We start from the raw sequence: 23,061 nt of genomic DNA on the forward strand, positions 1-23,061 counted from the left end.
AGGATACCGGATGTGGAGCTACTGGGATGGAGTGTTACAAGTGCTCTGTGGTTGTGAGGCCAGCTGGACGTACTGACAAAATCTCTAAAACGACGTTGGAGGCGGCTTATGGTAGAGAAATGAACATTAACGTTTCTGGCAACAGCTCTGGTGGACATTCCTGCAGTCAGCATGCCAATTGCACTCTACCTCTAAACTTGAGACATCTGTGGCATTGTGTTGTGTGACAAAACTACATATTTTAGAGTGGCTTTTTATTGTCCACAGCAGAAGGTGCAGCTGTGTAATGATCATGCTGTTTAATGAGCTTGATATGCCACACCTGTCAGGTGGATGGATTATCTTGGCAGGAGAAATGCTCACTAACAGGGATGTAAACAAATTTGTGCACAAAATTGAGAGAAATAAGCTTTTTGTTCATATAGAAAATGTGTGGGATCTTTTATTTCAGCTCACGAAACATGGGACCAACACTTCACATGTTGCGTTTATATTTTTGTTCAGTATAATATGGACCTTTCCAGACCCTGGGGATGGTACCATAAATAATTGTATGGTTAAAACCATATGTTAAAAAGTCTGAAATCAGAGGAGCAGGAAGCTGCAGCAAGAAAGGATCGAGCAAATCAGCTCCACTATGTGTTTTATACATCGATCTTGCTCAAGGTGTCATTCACAAGTAGAAAGATGTTGAAATGAAAACAAAGATTCACTGGAAGTTGACAAAACTTCCATCGAGCCAACTGGAGGTAGGCAGTTGACTGGCTGACCAGGGTCAGTTAAACCACAATTTCTTTCAAATTAAAAGCCTGCTGACAAAATGCTGATTAAAAGCATCACTTATCACATTTTTCTCAGTAATGATGTCAGAGTCTGACAACTTGCTTAGGCAGGGAAGGAGAGGAATTTCCATGCTTCAGTGCATTAACTGTTTCCCCAAATGTTGACGGATCACAAGCAGTCTGAGTTAGAACTTAGAAAGTAGCTAGATTTGACCTACTTTCTAGCCTTGATTCAGGAAGTCTCCTTCTCAATTGCCAAAAAAACTGCCAATCTGAGTAAGTTTTTCTAGCCTTGGCCCAAGCTTGATTCTTTTTCATCACAAATGTTTTTCAATTTGTTTTCCTCTAATCTGTTTTAAGGGAGTGTGTTTGTCTGCCAGAGAGATACAATATAGATGAGAACTGAGTGGAAAGTGTCAATCAAGAGACTTTTAACAGTATTTCACCAATGCATTATTTCAAACCCTTTTCAAATTCAAAAATCATTTTACATTCTACTATTATACCATGCTTTGATTTGGTCAAAGACGAGAGAAAAAAAACATACATTCGTTATTTTTATGCACTGATTATGAAAGTGGGCATGATGTTGAATGGAAATGTAATACATCCATTTACATCCGAATCTATTTCCTGTCTCATTTCCAAACTCAAATTCCCTCCAATATACAGGCTTTAGAATGATGACGTCATTGAAAAACAGTGCTTGTTTTGACCACGAAGAGAAAGTGTGCTTGAATGCCATACTGTAGATATTTACTGTGATGGGTCATGTGATTGAATGTAGTCTGGCCCAGGAGTGTGAAGGTGAACGGAAAGGCTCTGGAGCAAAGAACCGCCCTTGCTGTCTCTGCCTGGCTGGTTCCCCTCCCTCCACTGGGATTCTCTGCCTCTAACCCTACTACAGGGGCTGAGTCACTGGCTAACTGGTGCTCTTTCATGCCGTCCCTAGGAGGGGTGCGTCACTTGAGTGGGTTGAGTTACTGACGTGATCTTCCTGTCTGGGTTGGCGCCCCCCCCTCCCCCCTTCGGTTGTGCTGTGGCGGAGATCTTTGTGGGCTATACTCGGCCTTGTTTCAGGATGGTAAGTTGGTGGTTGAAGATATCCCTCTAGTGGTGTGGGGGCTGTGCTTTGGCAAAGTGGGTGGAGTTATATCCTTCCTGTTTGGCCCTGTCCGAGGGTATCATCGGATGGGCCACAGTGTCTACTGACCCCTCCTGTCTCAGCCTCCAGTATTTATGCTGCAGTAGTTTATGTGTCGGAGGGCTAGGGTCAGTTTGTTATATCTGGAGTACTTCTCCCCTCTTATCCGGTGTCCTGTGTGAATTTAAGTATGCTCTCTCTAATTCTCTCTTTCTTTCTCTCTCTCTCTCGGAGGACCTGAGCCCCAGGACCATGCCTCAGGACTACCTGGGATGATGACTCCTTGCTGTCCCCAGTCCACCTGGCCGTGCTGCTGTTCCAGTTTCAACTGTTCTGCCTGCGGCTATGGAACCCTGACCTGTTCACCGGACGTGCTACCTGTCCCAGACCTGCTGTTTTCAACTCTCTAGAGACAGCAGGAATTGTTAGAGATACTCTTAATGATCGGCTATGAAAAGCCAACTGACATTTACTCCTGAGGTGCTGACTTGCTACACCCTCGATAACTACTGTGATTATTATTATTTGACCATGCTGGTCATTTATGAACATTTGAACATTTTGGCCATGTTCTGTTATAATCTCCACCCGGCACAGCCAGAAGAGGACTGGCCACCCCTCATAGCCTGTTTCCTCTCTAGGTTTCTTCCTAGGTTTTGGCCTTTCTAGGGAGTTTTTCCTAGCCACCGTGCTTCTACACCTGCATTGCTTGCTGTTTGGGGTTTTAGGCTGGGTTTCTGTACAGCACTTTGAGATATCAGCTGATGTAAGAAGGGCTATATAAATACATTTGATTTGATTTGAAATTTGATATAGTAAAATCAGGGTTTCAATGCAGATTCTAATCATTCTTTCCTGTTTACCATTGTTCTGTTTGCCATATTTCAAAATGCTATTTATAGCAATATACAGCCAAATGTGGGAGACATTGCTGTATCACTATTTAGATTACTAATAGATTATCTCCAAGTAGAATGTAATGAAATGGAACATTCCAAATTAAGTCTGGCCTGTTCATAAAATTGAGACTGCCTCTGCAAAAACATTGTGTTAAGAGATAGAAAATAATGTACAGTGACTTGCGATAGTATTCACCCCCTTGGCATTTTTCCTATTTTGTTGCCTTACAACCTGGAATTACAATAGTTTTTTTTGGGGGGGTGTATAATCATTATACACAACATGCTTACCACTTTGAAAATGCAAAATATTTTTTATTGGGAAACAAATAAGAAATAAGACAAAAAAACAGAAAACTTGAGTGTGCATAACTATTCACACCCACAACATAATGCTGCCACCACAATGCTTCACTGTGGGGATGGTATTCTCATGGTGATGAGAGGTGTTGGGTTTGTGCCTGACATTACGTTTTCCTTGATGGCCAACAAGCTCACTTTGAGTCTCATCTGACCAGAGTACCTTCTTCCATATGTTTGGGGAGTCTCCCACATAACGTTTGGCGAACACCAAACATGTTCGCTTATTTTTTTCTTGAAGCAGTTGCTTGTTTTCTGGCCACTCTTCCGTAAAGCCCAGCTCTGTGGCGTAAACGACCTTAGTTCCTTTGTTTTTGTCTGTGTTTTAGTATGGTCAGGGCGTGAGTTGGGGTGGGCAGTCTGTTTGTTTATCTATGTTGGGTTTTGAGTTCGGCCTAGTATGGTTCTCAATCAGAGGAAGCTGTCAATTGTTGTCCCTGATTGAGAATCATACTTAGGTAGCCTGGGTTTCACTTTTGGTTTGTGGGTGTTTGTTTCCGTGTGAGTGTTTGGGCCACACGGTACTGTTTCGTTTTGTTCACATTGTTTATTGTTTTGTTCCAGTGTTCAGTTTGTTTATTAAAAGACATGAACACTTACCACGCTGCACCTTGGTCCTCCTCTCTATCTCCAGACGACATCCGTTACAGAAACACCCACCACCAAGGGACCAAGCAGCGTGGTAACGAGCAGCAGCAGGAGAGGCAGCGATATTTGGAGAACTGGACTTGGGAGGAGATTCTGGACGGCAAAGGACCCTGGGCATAGCCAGGGGAATATTGCCACCCCAAAGCGGAGCTGGAGGCAGCGAAAGCAGAGAGGCGCCGGTATGAGGAGACAGCATGGCAGTGCGGCTGGAAGCCCGAGAGGCAGCCCCAAAAATGTATTGGGTGGGGGCACATGGGGAGTGTGGCGAAGTCAGGTAGGAGACCTGCGCCAACTCCCCGTGCTTACCATGGAGAGAGAGGGCGTCGTACTAGTCAGGCACCGTGTTATGCGGTGGAGCGCACGGTGTCCCCAGTACACGTGCTTAGCCCGGTGCACTACATCCCAGCTCCCCGTATCGGCTGGGCTAAAGTGGGCATCGAGCCAGGTGCCATGAAGCCGGCTCTGCGCATCTGGTCTCCAGTGCGTCTCCTCGGGCCTGCGTACATGGCACCAGCCTTACGCATGGTGTCCCCGGTTCGCCAGCACAGCCCAGTGCGGGCTATTCCACCTCGCCGCACTGGCCTGGCTACGGGGAGCATTCAACCAGGTAAGGTTGGGCAGGCTCGATGCTCAAGAGCTCCAGTGTGCCTTCACGGTCCGGTCTATCCGGTGCCACCTCCACGCAACAGCCCTCCGGTGGCAGCCCCCCGCAACAGGCTGTCTCTCCGTCTTCTCCCTACAGGTGCTCCCGCCTGTCCAGCGCTGCCAGAGCCATCCTCCTGCCCAGCGCCGCCAGAGTCTCCCGTCTGTCCTGAGCCGCCAGAGTCTCCCATTTGTCCTGAGCCGCCAGAGACTCCCGTCTGTTCTGAGCCGCCAGAGTCTCCCGTCTGTCCTGAGCCTCCAGAGTCTCCCGTTTGTCCTGAGCCGCCAGAGTCTCCCGTCTGTCCTTGAGCTGCCAGAGTCTCCCGTCTGTCCTGAGCCGCCAGAGTCTCCCGTCTGTCCTGAGCCGCCAGAGTCTCCCGTCTGTCCTGAGCCGCCAGACTCTCCCGTCTGTCCTGAGCCGCCAGAGTCGCCAGTCAGCCATGAGCCGCCAGAGCCGTCAGTCAGCCAGGAGCCGCCAGAGCCGTCAGTCAGCCAGGAGCTGCCAGAGCCGTCAGTCTGCCAGGCGATGCCAGGGCGTGAGTTGGCGTGAGTTGGGGTGGGCAGTCTATGTTTTTTTTATGTTGTGTTTTGAGTTCTCTGATGGTTCTCAATCAGAGGCAGATGTCAATTTTTGTCCCTGATTGAGAATCAGTTTGGGCCACACGGTACTCTTTCGTTTTGTTCACATCGTTTATTGTTTTGTTCCAGTGTTCAGTTTGTTTATTAAAAAGACATGAACACTTACCACGCTGCACCTTGGTCCTCCTCTCTATCTCCAGACGACATCCGTTACAGACAGATACTCCAATCTCCGCTGTGGTGCTTTGAAGCTCCTTCAGGGTTAACTTTGTCTTCTTTGTTGCCTCTTATTAATACCTTCCTTGCCTGGTCCGTGAGTTTTGGTGCGCAGCCCTCTCTTGGCAGGTTTGTTGTGGTGCCATATTCTTTCAATTTTTTAAATGATTGGATTTAATGGTGCTACGTGGGATGTTCAAAGTTTCTGATATTTTTCATAACCCAACCCTGATCTGTACTTCTCCACAACTTTGTTCCTGACCTGCTTAGAGAGCTCCTTGGTCTTCATGGTGCCTTGCTTTGTGGTGTCCCTTGCTAAGTGGTGTTGCAGACTCCGGGGTCTTTCAGAACAGGTGTATATATACTGAGATCATGTAACACTTAAATTGCACACAGGTGACTTAATTGAACTAATTATGTGACTTCTGAAGGTAATTGGTTGCACCAGATCTTATTTATGGGCTTCATAGCAGAGGGAGTTGAATACACATGCACACACCACTTTTCTTTTAAACAAGTTTTTTTTTTCATTTCACTTCACCAATTTGGACTATTTTGTGTTTGTCCGTTTCATGAAATCCAAATAAAAATCTATTTAAATTACAGGTTTTATTGCAACACTATAGGAAAAATGCCAAGGGGGATGAAAACTTTTGCAAGGCACTGTAAGTATTTCTAACCATTCTCTTATACACTTAAATCAAGAAATCGCTGATCATTTCTGCATCAAAGGTCAAGTGCACATGTTATTTTTCATGACCTTCGATGCAGACTCCAAAAACTGTCAATGATTACTGATTACCCCTCCAAATTTTGTTGTGTTACAGCCTGAATTTAAAATGTATTCAATTGAGATTTTTTGTCACTGATCTACACACAATACCCCATAATGTCAAAGTGGAATTATGCTTTAAGAAATGTTCCTATTTAAAAATGAAAAGCTGAAATGTCTTGAGTCAGTAAGTACTCAACCCTTTGTTATGGCAAGCCTAAATAAGTTCAGGAGGACAAATGTGCTTAATAGTCACATAATTAGTCGCATGGACTCACTCTGTGTGCAATAATAGTATTTAACATGATTTTTGAATGACTACCTTGTCTCTGTACCCCACACATACAACTATCTGTAAGGTTCCTCAATCGAGCAGTGAATGCCAAACACAGATTCAACCATAAAGACCAGGGAGATCTTCCAGTGCCTCACAAATAATGACACCTATTGGTAGATGGGTAAAAATAACATAAAGAAATATTGATGATCCCTTTGAGCATGTTGAAGTCATTAATTACACTTTGGATGGTGAATCAATACACCCAGTAACTACAAAGATACATGAGTCCTTCCCAACTCAGTTCCCGGAACGGAAGGAAAACTCTCAGGGATTTCACCATGAGGCCAATGGGGACTTTAAAACAGTTCAAAAGTTGAATGGCTGTGATAGGAGAAAACTGAGGATGGAACAACATTGTAGTTACTCCACAATACTAAACTAAATGACAGAGGGAAAAGAAGGAAGCCTGTACAGAATAAAAAATATTCCAAAACATGCATCCTGTTTGCAATAAGGCACTAAAGTAAAACTGCAAAAAAAAATGTAAATTTACTTTATGTCCTGAATAGAAAGCGTTATGTTTGGGGCAAATCCAACACAATATCTCACTGAGTACCACTCTTCATATTTTTTATCAAGGTGGTGGCCGCATCATGTTATGGGTATGCTTGTTATCGGCAAGGCAAGGGGAGTTTTTTAGGATAAAAATAAATGAAACAGCTAAGAACAGGCAAAATCCCAGAGGAAAATCTGGTTCAATCTGCTTTCCAACATACACTGGGAGACAAATTCACCTTTCAGCAGAACAATAATCTAAAACACAAGGCCAAGATGACATTGAATGTTCCTGTTACAGTTTTGATTTAAAACGTCTTGAAAATCTATAGGTTGACTTGAAAATGACTAATGTGCAAAAAATAATAATCCAGGTGTGCAAAGCTCTTAGAAATTTACCCAGAAAGACTCACAGCTCTAATCGCTACCAAAGGTGATAGCATGTATTGAATCAGGGGATTGAATACTTATGTAATCAAGATATATTATTGTTTTATTTTTCAAGAATTTTTTACAAGTGTTAGAATTTTTCTTCCACTTTGACATGACAGAGTATTTTGTGTAGATCGATGACAAAAAAAAGACAATTAAATCTATTTTAATCCCACTTTGTAACACAACAAAATGTAGGACAAGTCAAGGGGTGTGAATACTTTCTGAAAGTACTGTAAGTTTAGAAGAGAATGGTTATAAATGCTTAAGATGCATTTCAACAGGCAAAACCTCTTACAGGAGGCAGTGGCCGTGTCTTGGCCATTACAGCTCTAATAACCACCGAGGCTACTGATGGTCTTATTATCGTGACAGTAGATAACCGTGTCTTGACCATTACAGCTCTAATAACCACTGAAGCTACTGATGGTCTTATTATCGTGACAGTAGATAACACAATTTCAGCTGTAATAACCACCGAGGCTACTGATGGTCTTATTATCGTGACAGTAGATAACACGTGTATAACACTGCTCATTTGATACAGATGAAAAGGTCACACATTAGAAAAAAGGTGTAGACAACCAATGAGAAAGCTACAGCTTACCTGAATTAACTACAGTTATCTAAGAGAGAGTATTATCGGTTGGAGTTTCTTTGTTAATACCATTATATACTAAGTAAGTAACATTTTACACCAGGCTGTAAAGCAGAGCATTACTCTAACTCTGTAAGCAAGGGCACCCTCATAGACGTCATCCTGACCAACTGGCCCTCCAAATACACCTCCGCTGTCTTCAACCAGGATCTCAGCGACCACTGCCTCATTGCCTGTATCCGCTACGGTGCCGCAGTCAAACGACCACCCCTCATCACTGTCAAACGCTCCCTAAAACACTTCTGTGAGCAGGCCTTTCTAATCGACCTGGCCCGGGTATCCTGGAAGGACATTGACCTCATCCCGTCAGTTGAGGATGCCTGGTCATTCTTTAAGAGTAACTTCCTCACCATATTAGATAAGCATGCTCCGTTCAAAAAATGCAGAACTAAGAACAGATACAGCCCTTGGTTCACTCCAGACCTGACTGCCCTCGACCAGCACAAAAACATCCTGTGGCGGCCTGCAATAGCATCGAACAGTCCCCGCGATATGCAACTGTTCAGGGAAGTCAGGAACCAATACACGCAGTCAGTCAGGAAAGCTAAGGCCAGCTTCTTCAGGCAGAAGTTTGCATCCTGTAGCTCCAACTCCAAAAAGTTCTGGGACACTGTGAAGTCCATGGAGAACAAGAGCACCTCCTCCCAGCTGCCCACTGCACTGAGGCTAGGGAACACGGTCACCACCGACAAATCCATGATTATCGAAAACTTCAACAAGCATTTCTCAACGGCTGGCCATGCCTTCCGCCTGGCTACTCCTACCTCAGCCAACAGCTCCGGCCCCCCCGCAGCTCCTCGCCCAAGCCTCTCCAGGTTCTCCTTTACCCAAATCCAGATAGCAGATGTTCTGAAAGAGCTGCAAAACCTGGACCCGTATAAATCAGCTGGGCTTGACAATCTGGACCCTCTATTTCTGAAACTATCCGCCGCCATTGTCGCAACCCCTATTACCAGCCTGTTCAACCTCTCTTTCATATCGTCTGAGATCCCCAAGGATTGGAAAGCTGCCGCAGTCATCCCCTCTTCAAAGGGGGAGACACCCTGGACCCAAACTGTTACAGACCTATATCCATTCTGCCCTGCCTATCTAAGGTCTTGAAAAGCCAAGTCAACAAACAGGTCACTGACCATCTCGAATTCCACCGTACCTTCTCCGCTATGCAATCTGGTTTCCGAGCCGGTCACGGGTGCACCTCAGCCACACTCAAGGTACTAAACGACATCATAACCGCCATCGATAAAAGACAGTACTGTGCAGCCGTCTTCATCGACCTTGCCAAGGCTTTCGACTCTGTCAATCACCATATTCTTATCGGCAGACTCAGTAGCCTCGGTTTTTCGGATGACTGCCTTGCCTGGTTCACCAATTACTTTGCAGACAGAGTTCAGTGTGTCAAATCGGAGGGCATGTTGTCCGGTCCTCTGGCAGTCTCTATGGGGGTGCCACAGGGTTCAATTCTCGGGCCGACTCTTTTCTCTGTGTATATCAATGATGTTGCTCTTGCTGCGGGCGATTCCCTGATCCACCTCTACGCAGACGACACCATTCTATACACTTTCGGCCCGTCATTGGACACTGTGCTATCTAACCTCCAATCGAGCTTCAATGCCATACAACACTCCTTCCGTGGCCTCCAACTGCTCTTAAACGCTAGTAAAACCAAATGCATGCTTTTCAACCGATCGCTGCCTGCACCCGCTTGCCCGACTAGCATCACCACACTGGATGGTTCCGACCTTGAATATGTGGACACCTAAGTACCTAGGTGTCTGGCTAGACTGCAAACTCTCCTTCCAGACCCATATCAAACATCTCCAATCGAAAATCAAATCAAGAGTCGGCTTTCTATTCCGCAACAAAGCCTCCTTCACTCTCGCTGCCAAGCTTACCCTAGTAAAACTGACTATCCTACCGATCCTCGACTTCGGCGATGTCATCTACAAAATGGCTTCCAACACTCTTCTCAGCAAACTGGATGCAGTTTATCACAGTGCCATCCGTTTTGTCACTAAAGCACCTTATACTACCCACCACTGCGACTTGTATGCTCTAGTCGGCTGGCCCTCGCTACATATTCGTCGCCAGACCCACTGGCTCCAGGTCATCTACAAGGCCATGCTAGGCAAAGCTCCGCCTTATCTCAGCTCACTGGTCACGATGGCAACACCCATCCGTAGCGCGCGCTCCAGCAGGTGTATCTCATTGAGCATCCCCAAAGCCAACACCTCATTCGGCCGCCTTTCGTTCCAGTACTCTGCTGCCTGTGACTGGAACGAATTGCAAAAATCGCTGAAGTTGGAGACTTTTATCTCCCTCACCAACTTCAAACATCAGCTATCTGAGCAGCTAACCGATCGCTGCAGCTGTACATAATCTATTGGTAAATAGCCCACCCATTTTCACCTACCTCATCCCCACAGTTTTTATTTATTTACTTTTCTGCTCTTTTGCACACCAATATCTCTACCTGTACATGATCATCTGATCATTTATCACTCCAGTGTTAATCTGCAAAATTGTAATTATTCGCCTACCTCCTCATGCCTTTTGCACACATTGTATATAGACTCCCCTTTTTTCTCTACTGTGTTATTGACTTGTTAATTGTTTACTCCATGTGTAACTCTGTGTTGTCTGTTCACTCTGCTATGCTTTATCTTGGCCAGGTCGCAGTTGCAAATGAGAACCTGTTCTCAACTAGCCTACCTGGTTAAATAAAGGTGAAATAAAAAAATAAAAATAAAATAATGTTGACATGTATAACTTTGCAAGTTTATTACAAATAAATAAACATTTATTAGACGTTACTTTCTAAACTTTAAAGTAATTTCCAAGTTCTTTCAAACTGGAACACCTGGCAAATATAATAGACACTCATATATACTCCAGTCACAATCTATTAACAGACAGAATCAGAAACGTAATGCTGAATCATCCAAAATACCACGGGCCATCCCTTAATGGGCCATATATATATTTTTTTAAATATTTGCTAATGATAGCCTCAGCTCTTATCGACTGCATTTGTTCTGCCGCTAATTGCCACAGTGCTGGTAATGAAAGGAAAATGAAGTTGTGGTCGTAATTAGTTTCCGTTGTTGAGGAGGGAGCGCACCATCCTCCATCAATTGTTCTTAAATAATACACATCTTTAGAGTTTAGTGGCCATGTGGGATGGGTTCTCTCTGCCCCTCTCCTTTCTTTCTCTCTCTCTCTCTGCCCCACACCTTTCTTTCTCTCTCTCTCTCTCTGCCCCACTCCTTTCTTTCTCTCTCTCTCTGCCCCACACCTTTCTTTCTCTCTCTCTCTCTGCCCCACACCTTTCTTTCTCTCTCTCTCTCTGCCCCACTCCTTTCTTTCTCTCTCTCTCTGCCCCACTCCTTTCTTTCTCTCTCTCTGCCCTACTCCTTTCTTTCTCTCTCTCTCTCTGCCCTACTCCTTTCTTTCTCTCTCTCTCTCTGCCCTACTCCTTTCTTGCTCTCTCTGCCCCACACCTTTCTTTCTCTCTCTCTCTCTGCCCCACTCCTTTCTTTCTCTCTCTCTCTGCCCCACACCTTTCTTTCTCTCTCTCTCTCTGCCCCACACCTTTCTTTCTCTCTCTCTCTCTGCCCCACTCCTTTCTTTCTCTCTCTCTGCCCCACTCCTTTCTTTCTCTCTCTCTCTGCCCTACTCCTTTCTTTCTCTCTCTCTCTCTGCCCTACTCCTTTCTTTCTCTCTCTCTCTCTGCCCCACTCCTTTCTTTCTCTCTCTCTCTCTGCCCCTTTCCTCTCTTTCTCTCTCTCTCTCTTTGCCCCTCCTCTCTATCTCTGCCCATCTCTCTCTCCATCTCTAACTCTCTCTCTCTCTCTCTAACTCTCTCTATCTCTCTCTCTCTAACTCTCTCTCTCTCTAACTCTATCTATCTCAATTCAATTCAAGGGGCTTTATTGGCATGGGAAACATGTGTTAACATTGCCAAAGCAAGTGAGGTAGATAATAAACAAAAATTAACAGTAAACATTACACATACAGAAGTTTCAAAACAATAAAGACATTAGAAATGTCATGTATATATACAGTGCTGCAACGATGTATAAATGGTTAAGGGTACACAAGGGAAAATAAATAAGCATAAATATGGGTTGTATTTACAATGGTGTTTGTTCTTCACTGGTTGCCCTTTTCTTGTGGCAACAGGTCACAAATCTTGCTGCTGTGATGGCACACTGTGGAATTTCACCCAGTAGATATGGGAGATTATCAAAATTGGGTTTGTTTTTGAATTCTTTGTGGATCTGTGTAATATGAGGGAAATATGTGTCTCTAATATGGTCATAGATCGGACAGGAGGTTAGGAAGTGCAGCTCAGTTTCCACCTCATTTTGTGGGCAGTGTGCACATAGCCTGTCTTCTCTTGAGAGCCATGTCTGCCTACGGCGGCCTTTCTCAATGGCAAGGCTATGCTCACTGAGTCTGTACATAGTCAAAGCTTTCCTTAAGTTTGGGTCGGTCACAGTGGTCAGGTATTCTGCCACTGTGTACTCTCTGTTTAGGGCCAAATAGCATTCTAGTTTGCTCTGTTTTTTTGTTAATTCTTTCCAATGTGTTAAGTAATTATCTTTTTGTTTTCTCATGATTTGATTGTGTCTAATTGTGCTGCTGTCCTGGGGCTCTGTGGGGCGTGTTTGTGTTTGTGAACAGAGCCCCAGGACCAGCTAACTCTCTCTCTCTATCTCGCTCTCCCTCTCACCCTCTCTCGCGCTAACTCGATCTATCTCTCTCTCTCTCTGCCCTTTTCCTCTCTATCTCTCTCTGCCCCTCTCCTCTCTTTATCTCTCTACCTCCAACTCTCTCTCTCTCTCTCTAACGCTCTCTATCTCTATATCTCTAACTCGCTTTTGCTCTCTCATTCTCTCCCTCTTATTCTCCCATTCTAGTAGTGAGGGATGCTGGGGAACTACACAAGCACTACACATTCCATTCCCAAGAAGCTATTTGGTATCCATGTGCCAGTTAACCCCTGTGCTGGCCTCAATCGCTAGAGCTAGCCTCACCAATGGCTCGAGCTAGCTGGCAGCCAATAGCAGACGAGCTCGGCATGCCCACTGAGCAACCCATCTGTGGCTGGTATTAAACAAGCTGGCACCCCAGCGCACATGCCCCCAGACTGAGTAATAGCCATACTGCTGGAGACCTGGTCCTAAGGGATGCTGAGGGGGAGGGGGGTGTCACCCACTGTGATGACAATGACAGTTCAGTCCTGTAAACACACATATGAATGTAGACACACACACATGAAGAGAGACACACTGAAACACACACACGCATGAACGAAGGCACACAAACACACAAACAAACACACACACAGACAGCCTGGGTTGTGTTGTGTTCTTAGCGAGAGACAGCAAGATAAACACTTAGCTAGCTGTAAGTTCTGTCATTTTTCCTCTCTGCGCCCTTTTAAAGGATGTGGACATGCAGTGTTTTCATCCTGTTGTGTGGGCTGCGTGGACAGGCTAGGTTGGACCAGGCATATGTGACAGGATCAGACCTGATGTGTTGTAATGCCACTGCTGTATTATCTCCCAGGTCATATCTATCAACCCCAGGTTACAGGGAGTCCAATAGAAAACAACATGCATTCTCAGTGAAAGTCCATCTTTGAATTGTATTGCATGGCTATGCAAAGGCTCACTGAGACATCTTTTTTTCTACCAATCTGCCAAATATTATATATATTTTTACATTTGAGTAATTTAGCAGACACTCTTATCCAGGGTGACGTACAGTCACTGTGTTTAACTATGTTCAGTAGTAAAAAAAACAACATCAGCATATCACAGGTTTTACAAGTAGGTTCTTCAAATCAGATACATAATGTACCATACTAATTGGGTGGTCCTCAAAGATATATCATATTTCGGGCAGAAGCAGAAAACTGAATATTGATGTGATTTAGAATTATTTCCAGAAAATACTCAATTGAGTTACCTAGGCCTACCACATGTCTTAGAAGACCTTGTTCCAGCTACAGTAGATATAAGACCTTATTCCAGCTACAGTAGATATAAGACCTTGTTCCAGCTACAGTAGATATAAGACCTTATTCCAGCTACAGTAGATATAAGACCTTGTTCCAGCTACAGTAGATATAAGACCTTGTTCCAGCTACAGTAGATATAAGACCTTGTTCCAGCTACAGTAGATATAAGACCTTGTTCCAGCTACAGTATCTATAAGACCCTGTTCCAGCTACAGTAGATATAAGACCTTGTTCCAGCTACAGTAGATATAAGACCCTGTTCCAGCTACAGTAGATATAAGACCCTGTTCCAGCTACAGTATATATAAGACCTTGTTCCAGCTACAGTAGATATAAGACCTTGCTCCAGCTACAGTAGATATATGACCTTGTTCCAGCTACAGTAGATATAAGACCTTGTTCCAGCTACAGTAGATATAAGACCTTGTTCCAGCTACAGTAGATATAAGACCTTGTTCCAGCTACAGTTCCAGCTACAGTAGATATAAGACCCTGTTCCAGCTACAGTAGATATAAGACCCTGTTCCAGCTACAGTATATATAAGACCTTGTTCCAGCTACAGTAGATATAACACCTTGCTCCAGCTACAGTAGATATATGACCTTGTTCCAGCTACAGTAGATATAAGACCTTGTTCCAGCTACAGTAGATATAAGACCTTGTTCCAGCTACAGTAGATATAAGACCCTGTTCCAGCTACAGTAGATAAAGATACCTTGTTGCAGCTACAGTAGATATACAACCTTGTTCCAGCTACAGTAGATAAAGAGACCTTGTTCCAGCTACAGTAGATATAAGACCCTGTTCCAGCTACAGTAGATATAAGACCCTGTTCCAGCTACAGTATATATAAGACCTTGTTCCAGCTACAGTAGATATAAGACCTTGCTCCAGCTACAGTAGATATATGACCTTGTTCCAGCTACAGTAGATATAAGACCCTGTTCCAGCTACAGTAGATAAAGAGACCTTGTTGCAGCTACAGTACATATACGACCTTGTTCCAGCTACAGTAGATAAAGAGACCTTGTTCCAGCTACAGTAGATATAAGACCCTGTTCCAGCTACAGTAGATCAAGAGACCTTGTTCCAGCTACAGTAGATATAAGACCCTGTTCCAGCTACAGTATATAAAAGACCTTGTTCCAGCTACAGTAGATATAAGATCTTGCTCCAGCTACAGTAGATATAAGACCCTATCCCAGCTACAGTAGATATAAGACCTTGTTCCAGCTACAGTGAATATAAGACCTTGTTCCAGCTACAGTAGATATAAGACCTTGTTCCAGCTACAGTAGATATAAGACCTTGCTCCAGCTACAGTAGATATATGAATTTGTTCCAGCTACAGTAGATATATGTCATTGTTCCAGCTACAGTAGATATAAGACCTTGTTCCAGCTACAGTAGATATAAGACCTTGTTCCAGCTACAGTAAAGAAAGAGACCTTGTTGCAGCTACAGTAGATATACAACCTTGTTCCAGCTACAGTAGATAAAGATACCTTGTTCCAGCTACAGTAGATATAAGACCCTATTCCAGCTACAGTAGATAAAGAGACCTTGTTCCAGCTACAGTAGATATAAGACCTTGCTCCAGCTACAGTAGATATAAGACCCTATCCCAGCTACAGTAGATATAAGACCTTGTTCCAGCTACAGTGAATATAAGACCTTGTTCCAGCTACAGTAGATATAAGACCTTGTTGTCAATCTTTCAAACATTTCCACAATACTGTATCTGCCGTTTCCATTGCACATGTCGTAAACATTTCTACAATACCGTATCTGCCGTTTCCATTACACATGTCGTAAACATTTCTACAATACTGTATCTGCCGTTTCCATTACACATGTCGTAAACATTTCTACAATACCGTATCTGCCGTTTCCATTACACATGTCGTAAACATTTCTACAATACCGTATCTGCCGTTTCCATTACACATGTCGTAAACATTTCTACAATACCGTATCTGCCGTTTCCATTACACATGTCGTAAACATTTCTACAATACCGTATCTGCCGTTTCCATTACACATGTCGTAAACATTTCTACAATACCGTATCTGCCGTTTCCATTACACATGTCGTAAACATTTCTACAATACCGTATCTGCCGTTTCCATTACACATGTCGTAAACATTTCTACAATACTGTATCTGCCGTTTCCATTACACATGTCGTAAAAATAAAAAAAAACCTGCCTATTGACAAACAAACAAAATTAAATGGTGCCAAGGTCTCAACTCTAGAGCATGCAAGTTGCCCACCATGGTTCATGGACAGCTACAGGATGATCCAGAAAGCAGGTGGGTTGGCCAGACAAACTAAACACCTTCTTTGCCTGCTTTGAGGATAATACAGTGCCACCGTCCTGGCCTGCTAACAAGGACTGCGCCCCCCCCCCCCCCCCTCTCTCCTTCTCCCTGGCGGACGTGAGTAAAACATTTAATCGTGTTAACCCTCGCAAGGCTGCTGGCCCAGATGACATCCCTAGCCGCATCCTCAGAGCATGGGCAGACCAGCTGGCTGGTGTGTTTACGGAGATATTCAATCGCTCCCTATTCCAGTCTGTTGTCCCCACATGCTTCAAGATGGCTACCATTGTTCCTGTACCCAAGAAGGCAAACATAACTGAACTAAATGACTACTGCCCCATAGCACTCACTTCTGTCATCATGAAGTGCTTTGAGAGACTAGTCAAGGATCATATCACCTCCACCTTACCGGCCACCCTAGACACACTTCAGTTTGCATACCGCCCCAAAAGGTCCACAGACAACGCAATTGACATTAAACTGCACACTGCCCTATCCCATCTGGACAAGAATACCTATGTAAGAATGCTGTTCATTAACTACAGCTCAGCATTCAACACCATTAATACCCTCCAAGCTCATTATCAAGCTGGAGGCCCTGGGTCTCAACCCCTCCCTGTGCAATTGGGTCCTGGACTTTCTGACGGGCCGTCCCCAGGTGGTGAAGGTAGGAAACAACATCTCCACTTCGCTGACCCTCAACACTGGGGCCCCACAAGGGTGCGTGCTCAGCCGCCTCCTGTACTCCCCGTTCACCCACGACTGCGCGGCCATGCACGCCTCCAACTCAATCATCAAGTTTGCAGACGACACAACAGTAGTGGGCTTGATTTACAACAACGACGAGAAAGCTTACAGGGAGGAGGTGAGGGCACTCGTATTTGTGTGTATTAGGTAGTTGTTGGGGAATTGTTCTTGTTAGATATTACTGCACTGTCGGAACTAGAAGCCCAAGCATTTCATTACACTCGCATTAACATCTGCTAACCATGTGTATGTGACCAATAACATTTGATTTGATTTTATATACATGACAATAACTTAGCCTATACTGAGCTCAAAGTTGGCCGTGGAGTAGGCTATCCGAATCGACTGGCTATGTATTTTCATAGCTACATCATCTCCATAAACTCTGATTTCTTGAACCACAGTGTAACCGGAGTGGTTGTCAATCAGCTTGATAGTTCCTATCCCATCCCCCTTCATCTCGTTTCTTTCTCCCCATATTCCCTCTGTTATCGGCAGGGGTCGCATGGCATTCAGTATGGAAAAGAGTAGTCGAACTATATAACTCCAAGTGAACGCATGGATCAACACTCCTACATGACAAAGCGGACATGGAGTGAGCGCGCCGCTGGAAAATAGAAACAGACGAACGTTTTGGGAGATAGCCAATCTAGTTCTATCTTTTTACATTGACCTTGGGTTGTTGTAAACAATTACAACGTTTGTTCATGTATAGTTGCTGAAACATCTATATTTTTCACTCAAAGTTAACTTTACGCGTATTTTTCCTTCTGTGAACACAAATAGATATAGCCTATTTATCCATAGAGCATCATCGCAGAAGCTTGATAGTGCTGAAGTGAGAACACCAGCGGATGTGAGGAGATAGTGTTTTTATAGACTCAACCCCCTTTTCTTTCAATCATTCTCTTTCTTTTTGTTTGGTCCAACAATAGAGAGAGAGAGAGAGAAATAGGGAGAGAGAGAGAGTCACAGGCATTGGACCTGCTTTTATGCCGTCAGTCTTGCGGACCCTGAGATGGACGTGAGATTTTATCCAGCACCCCCTTCAAGCGTGGGCTCATGTACATTACCAACTGATTCAAGTTGCCTGACCTCTTTGGACTATTATCACTGCAACAAGGTAATTACTATTAACTACTAACTACTTAGGCTGTAGACTACATTTAGATAAGAAAGTTGCATTCCTTTCTTAGTTGCGCAAATTTGTTGCATGCGGCTATTCTGCATTTGTCATCCTTGCATATTGATAACAATAGTGCCAAATATGACTCTACCTGAAATATAATCTCATGACATGCATCGCAAATGCTACAGCTTTCAAAGAGCATTTCATAATTGAGATGGGTACATTTATCGAAACTTTCCTGCATTTTTGTAGAATTCAGACTCAAGCTCCGCAGTAACGCTTTGGAAGTTGACAACCTCTTTAACCTGGAGATGTCTCCTTAAAAGGTGTATCGCTATTATGAGCAATTTGACAAACATTTCACTGCAATGGGTATGTAAATTGTAGGTATGCTATAGGCGCGGTGCTGTAGATCCCATGCAGAAGTAATGGTGAGCACCATGCATGTCCTGTCCAGTGCAGATAGCCTCAAAGTATTCGATCAAATACAGACGTAATTACGCACAGTTTTCTGGGTTTACTGTCTACTGTAAACTCATAATTATCGCGATATTACGCCCAAATCGGTCCCTGCAGAAGAAAACTAAATATATAATGATTTTATTTCATGACGTACTACACAATAGTTTAATAACTGCATTCACCACAATGGTAAAAAGAACAATAATTCAAACCAAAGCCACTCCGCATAATAACTTATTTAAACATAATCTAGTTTTTCAGTAGGTTCCCCCGTAAAAAGTCGCCGTGTCACATGTATTTTATCAGACACATATGGTCATGTATTTAAGGATGTTACAGAATTGCAGGACTATTAATTCCAATACACCTGCAACGCATATTAGACATAATAAGAAAAGCCTAATGATACACAATGGGCATTCACTTCAACGAGCCCAGCATTTACATGAACAATCAGTCCATAGGGTAGGCTAGCCTTTACTTATAGCCCATGGTACCGTAGCCTACTAACACACTATGTGAATGTATACTAGCATCTATTCATCCTTTATCTCAGTTAATCATATGTGTATGGATGCATGATATCCACGACAATGAATAATGTTTGATTGGAGCAGAAATGTGAACTCTCCTGATTAGATTATTGCCCTTGGGATAAAAACTGCACCTGTCGGCAAAGTTTCGTTTAACAGTTATTTGGTGGAGGGAAGCTAAAAAAAAACTCACAAAACCATTGAAGCTAAACATTTATGTGTCGCTATTTTCATCCCACACGGCTAATATCGTAATATGAAACATATGGATGGACGAAAATGTACGCATGGCAAACCAATCACGCCTTTTACAGCCTATACCGCATCGAGCTCTTTTAACCTACATTTTTCCTAACATCTTGAACATTTTAAAAACATTCCTCCTCATGTTCATTTTCAATCTGGATTCGAATTTATCGTGGGTACATTACTTATGTCTGCTTTGTTATATGATCACGTTGCAAACAGTTCAAATGTGCCAGCCTGGGAATTTCTAGTGCGCCCTGCAATATATAGGACCGTGTATTGCTAACAGAAATAACTACAAGTAATAAAATACCACGGACTAATGTTTTTAAATGCCTTAATTTTGGGATTAGATTGCTCAATAATGACACAAGAAGTAGTCCGACATATTTTGAATAAATACACTACGTACTCACTGGGCACAGACGTCAATTCAATGTCTATTCCATGTTGGTTCAACGTACAGTATTTTCATTGTAATGACGTGGAAACAATGCTGATTCAACCAGCGTGTGCCCAGTGGGTACTACTATGCAGAAACAGTGGCAATCACACTACTGCCACAGATTGTCTAGGACGCGTTATGTTAGTGAGATTTCCTCAGTCAAACACAAAGCATTATCAGATCTCCGATCTTCTCAAACCTGAAACATGAATGCATAAAGCCCGAAAATAGTTTATTTGCCAATCTTTAATTAGGCCCAATGATCTTATTTAGGCTATACAATATACGTAGAGCTACGGCTGGCACAATTACTGTTCATGTCTTTTCTATTTTCTATTTGTTCTAGTGAATATTTATTACGGAGACCGCGGCCATTTGGCTGGCCAGTTACCGTCATCCAAAATCCCCCCAAATTCCATGATGTGACAGCCCTATGTGGGACTATCATGTTGGATATTATGGAAGCACCTTATTACTCAACTCTTTATATAAACTACATCAAGATAAGAGAGAAATGAAAAAAAGTGTTGAGAAATGAAAAAAAGTGTTGTTTATATTGAAGCCTGGTGGTTCAGAGGCATCAGGATTTTATTTATCCATTATGTCCAGCACCAGTTGACACTTTATCGAATCTGGCTGCCTGTCAATGCTATGCTCAAGGTAAAAGTTATGTAAACATTTTGTGGGTAAATACAAAGCTACGTGCTCCAGGAGAGTGGATGATATAACTGAAATGTGGTTTATTAGCATATATCTGTCTATGATAGCTGTTCTTAGATTATAAATTAAAACCTGGGGTATAAAATATGTCTTTAATCGCTTTGCACTGTCACACACTTGTAAGTAGTTCAAGATCGAATGTGGATTGCTTTCCCATGACTTGGGCCCCCTGGCTTTGAATGCAAATTTACCATCATGATTCAATGAACTCTTGTTTGCACTAATGTTGCCAAGTTCGGTAAGAGGAGATGCTGGATGCATAGACAGCATCACACAGCCTTGTTGTTACTAAATTGAAGTGTGTCCACACTGCACATTGACATACCATCTGTGGCACCGTCACAGTGCACCAAAACAAATTAAATCGTATGCTGCCTTTTTTTATGACAGTTCATTTTTGCATCAATCTTATATCACCAATGAAACTGTAGATGTGTGCTGTCTATGACACTATACCTGAAAATTTGCGAGCTGTATATAATTGGCCCTCCTAACAATGACTGATGCAATCTTGTACAGTGTTGCTGTTTGAACCAGAAGTGGCTTACATGGAAACAGGGCCATGCAGTATAAACAGCTTGTAGGCTACTTCCTGTGCTAGCTAACGTGCTAAAGTGCTAAAGTGAGACGACTGCATTTCCTGCTGGTTCAGTGTAAACGAGACCTCTGGTAAAATGGCATACACACCAGAAGCCGTAATAGGGTTAATAATGCCAGGAACTTACAGGATGTATAAAATGCAGGGGCAGTTTTATCATTGGAATGTGATACAAAACGAAGCAACGGCGTGCTTTAGGACCATGTGGACCCCTCTGCGCGGTCGGGTCGGCTGTTTGGAGTGTTTTTCCCAACTGGATAAAAAAAAAAATCTAATAATATTATGTCCCCTCTACCACTTCTAAATCAAAAGTTGCGCCCCTGGTAAAATGTATTAGCTAAATCGGGCTGGATGTTTGGGTTTGTGATCAGTGAATTTCGTGGATCTGGATTGACAAGCCATATCAAGAGCTCTCATGGATAGAGTCAGTGTAATGTATGGACATCTTGATGAAGAGGGCGCATCTTCTTCTCCACAAATACATAATGGGGCAGGTTCCCGGTCACAGATCAAGTAAAAATATTTGATTTAACTCGGCAAGTCAGTTAATAAAAACAAATTCTTATTTATAATGACGGCCAAACCCAGACGACGCTGGGTCAATTGTGCACCGTCCTATGGCATTACCAATCACAGCCAGATGTGATTCAGCCTGGATTTGAACCGGACTAAACTGGACTAAAAAAAAGCAAGCTCAATGGGGAATCTCCATTGAAAATGCTTTGTCCGGGAAATCACCCTGACATCCTGCATACTTCAGTTATAATGATGCCATTTCTAAACAACACATACATGTATGTATGTACTGTATGTTTATAGTGGGGCGGCAGGGTAGCCTAGCGGTTAGAGCGTTGGACTAGTAACCGGAAGGTTGCAAGTTCAAACCCCCGAGCTGACAAGGTACAAATATGCACATCTACATCACAAAGTGACCAGTCAAAAAGACTGAACATCATTACTTCTATTCATTCTGATATTAACTCTCTGGGCCCAAACCTCTTCAACTCTCTCCAAGTGGCATTGTCCTGCAGAGGCTGCGTCTCCAATTGCATAATATTCTCTATATAGTGCACTACTTTTGACTGGGGTCCATAGGGTCCCCCATATGGCTCTGGTCTAAAGTAGTGCGCTATATTGGGAATAGGGTTCTATAGGGCCCTGGTCTAAAGTAGTGCACTATATAGGGAATAGTGTTCTATAGGGCTCTGGTCTAAAGTAGGGCACTATATATGGAACATGGTTCTATAGGGCTCTGGTCTAAAGTAGTGCACTATATAGAGAGTAGGGTGCCATTTGGAATGCACATGTTGACTCTGCAATTGGCCATGAGTCATCCTCACTTTTAGCCACAGATTCTCTCTCTCTCTCTCTCTCTCTCTCTCTCTCTCCCTCTCTGTCTCTCTCTCTTTCTCTCTCTCTCTCTCTCTCTCTCTCTCTCTCTCTCTCTCTCTCTCTCTCTCTCTCTCTCTCTCTCTCTCTCTCTCTCTCTCTCTCTCTCTCTCTCTCTCTCTCAATGAGAGTGGGTCTATTGTTGGTTCAGTATAGCTCCGTACACTAGGCGCATACCAGCACTAAAGGGACACTACTTCTTCATGTTTGGTTGAGAAACTTTTTGTCAAATTCATTATGACTTGTGCATGTCATTTTAATTATTAGATTGGTTGGAAATATATAGTGAAAGGTGTGGTGTACTATACATATTTGCACTGCGTAAGTATACAGTACAATGTTTACAAAAAGTACATATCTCTGTTAGTCTGAAGCTACATTTATGCATGTCATGCATTTTTAATTGGTGTTATGCCTCAAGGCAAGATTACATTTTTTTATTTAACCTGGCAAGTCAGTCAAGAACAAATTCTTAT

The 23,061-nt window shown here is 43.3% G+C and overlaps 1 protein-coding gene across 4 annotated transcripts in view; it reads left to right on the top strand.

Moving 5' to 3' along the window:
- Positions 1-17,656: 17,656 nt before the first annotated feature.
- Positions 17,657-23,061, top strand: part of LOC115121829 (TOX high mobility group box family member 2-like) — a 274,969-nt gene continuing 269,564 nt past the window's right edge. For 2 of the 4 annotated variants that reach the window (XM_065004074.1, XM_065004073.1), the window contains exon 1: positions 17,658-18,186. In XM_065004074.1, coding sequence (XP_064860146.1) covers positions 18,082-18,186 — 105 coding nt within the window. In that variant the 5' untranslated portion in view covers positions 17,658-18,081. Of the gene's footprint in view, positions 18,187-23,061 lie in introns of all 4 variants that reach the window. The other 2 variants (XM_065004076.1, XM_065004072.1) reach the window with 2 other exon arrangements.

Source organism: Oncorhynchus nerka, linkage group LG2 (genome assembly GCF_034236695.1).
Source record: "Oncorhynchus nerka isolate Pitt River linkage group LG2, Oner_Uvic_2.0, whole genome shotgun sequence".
Lineage (NCBI taxonomy): Eukaryota > Metazoa > Chordata > Actinopteri > Salmoniformes > Salmonidae > Oncorhynchus > Oncorhynchus nerka.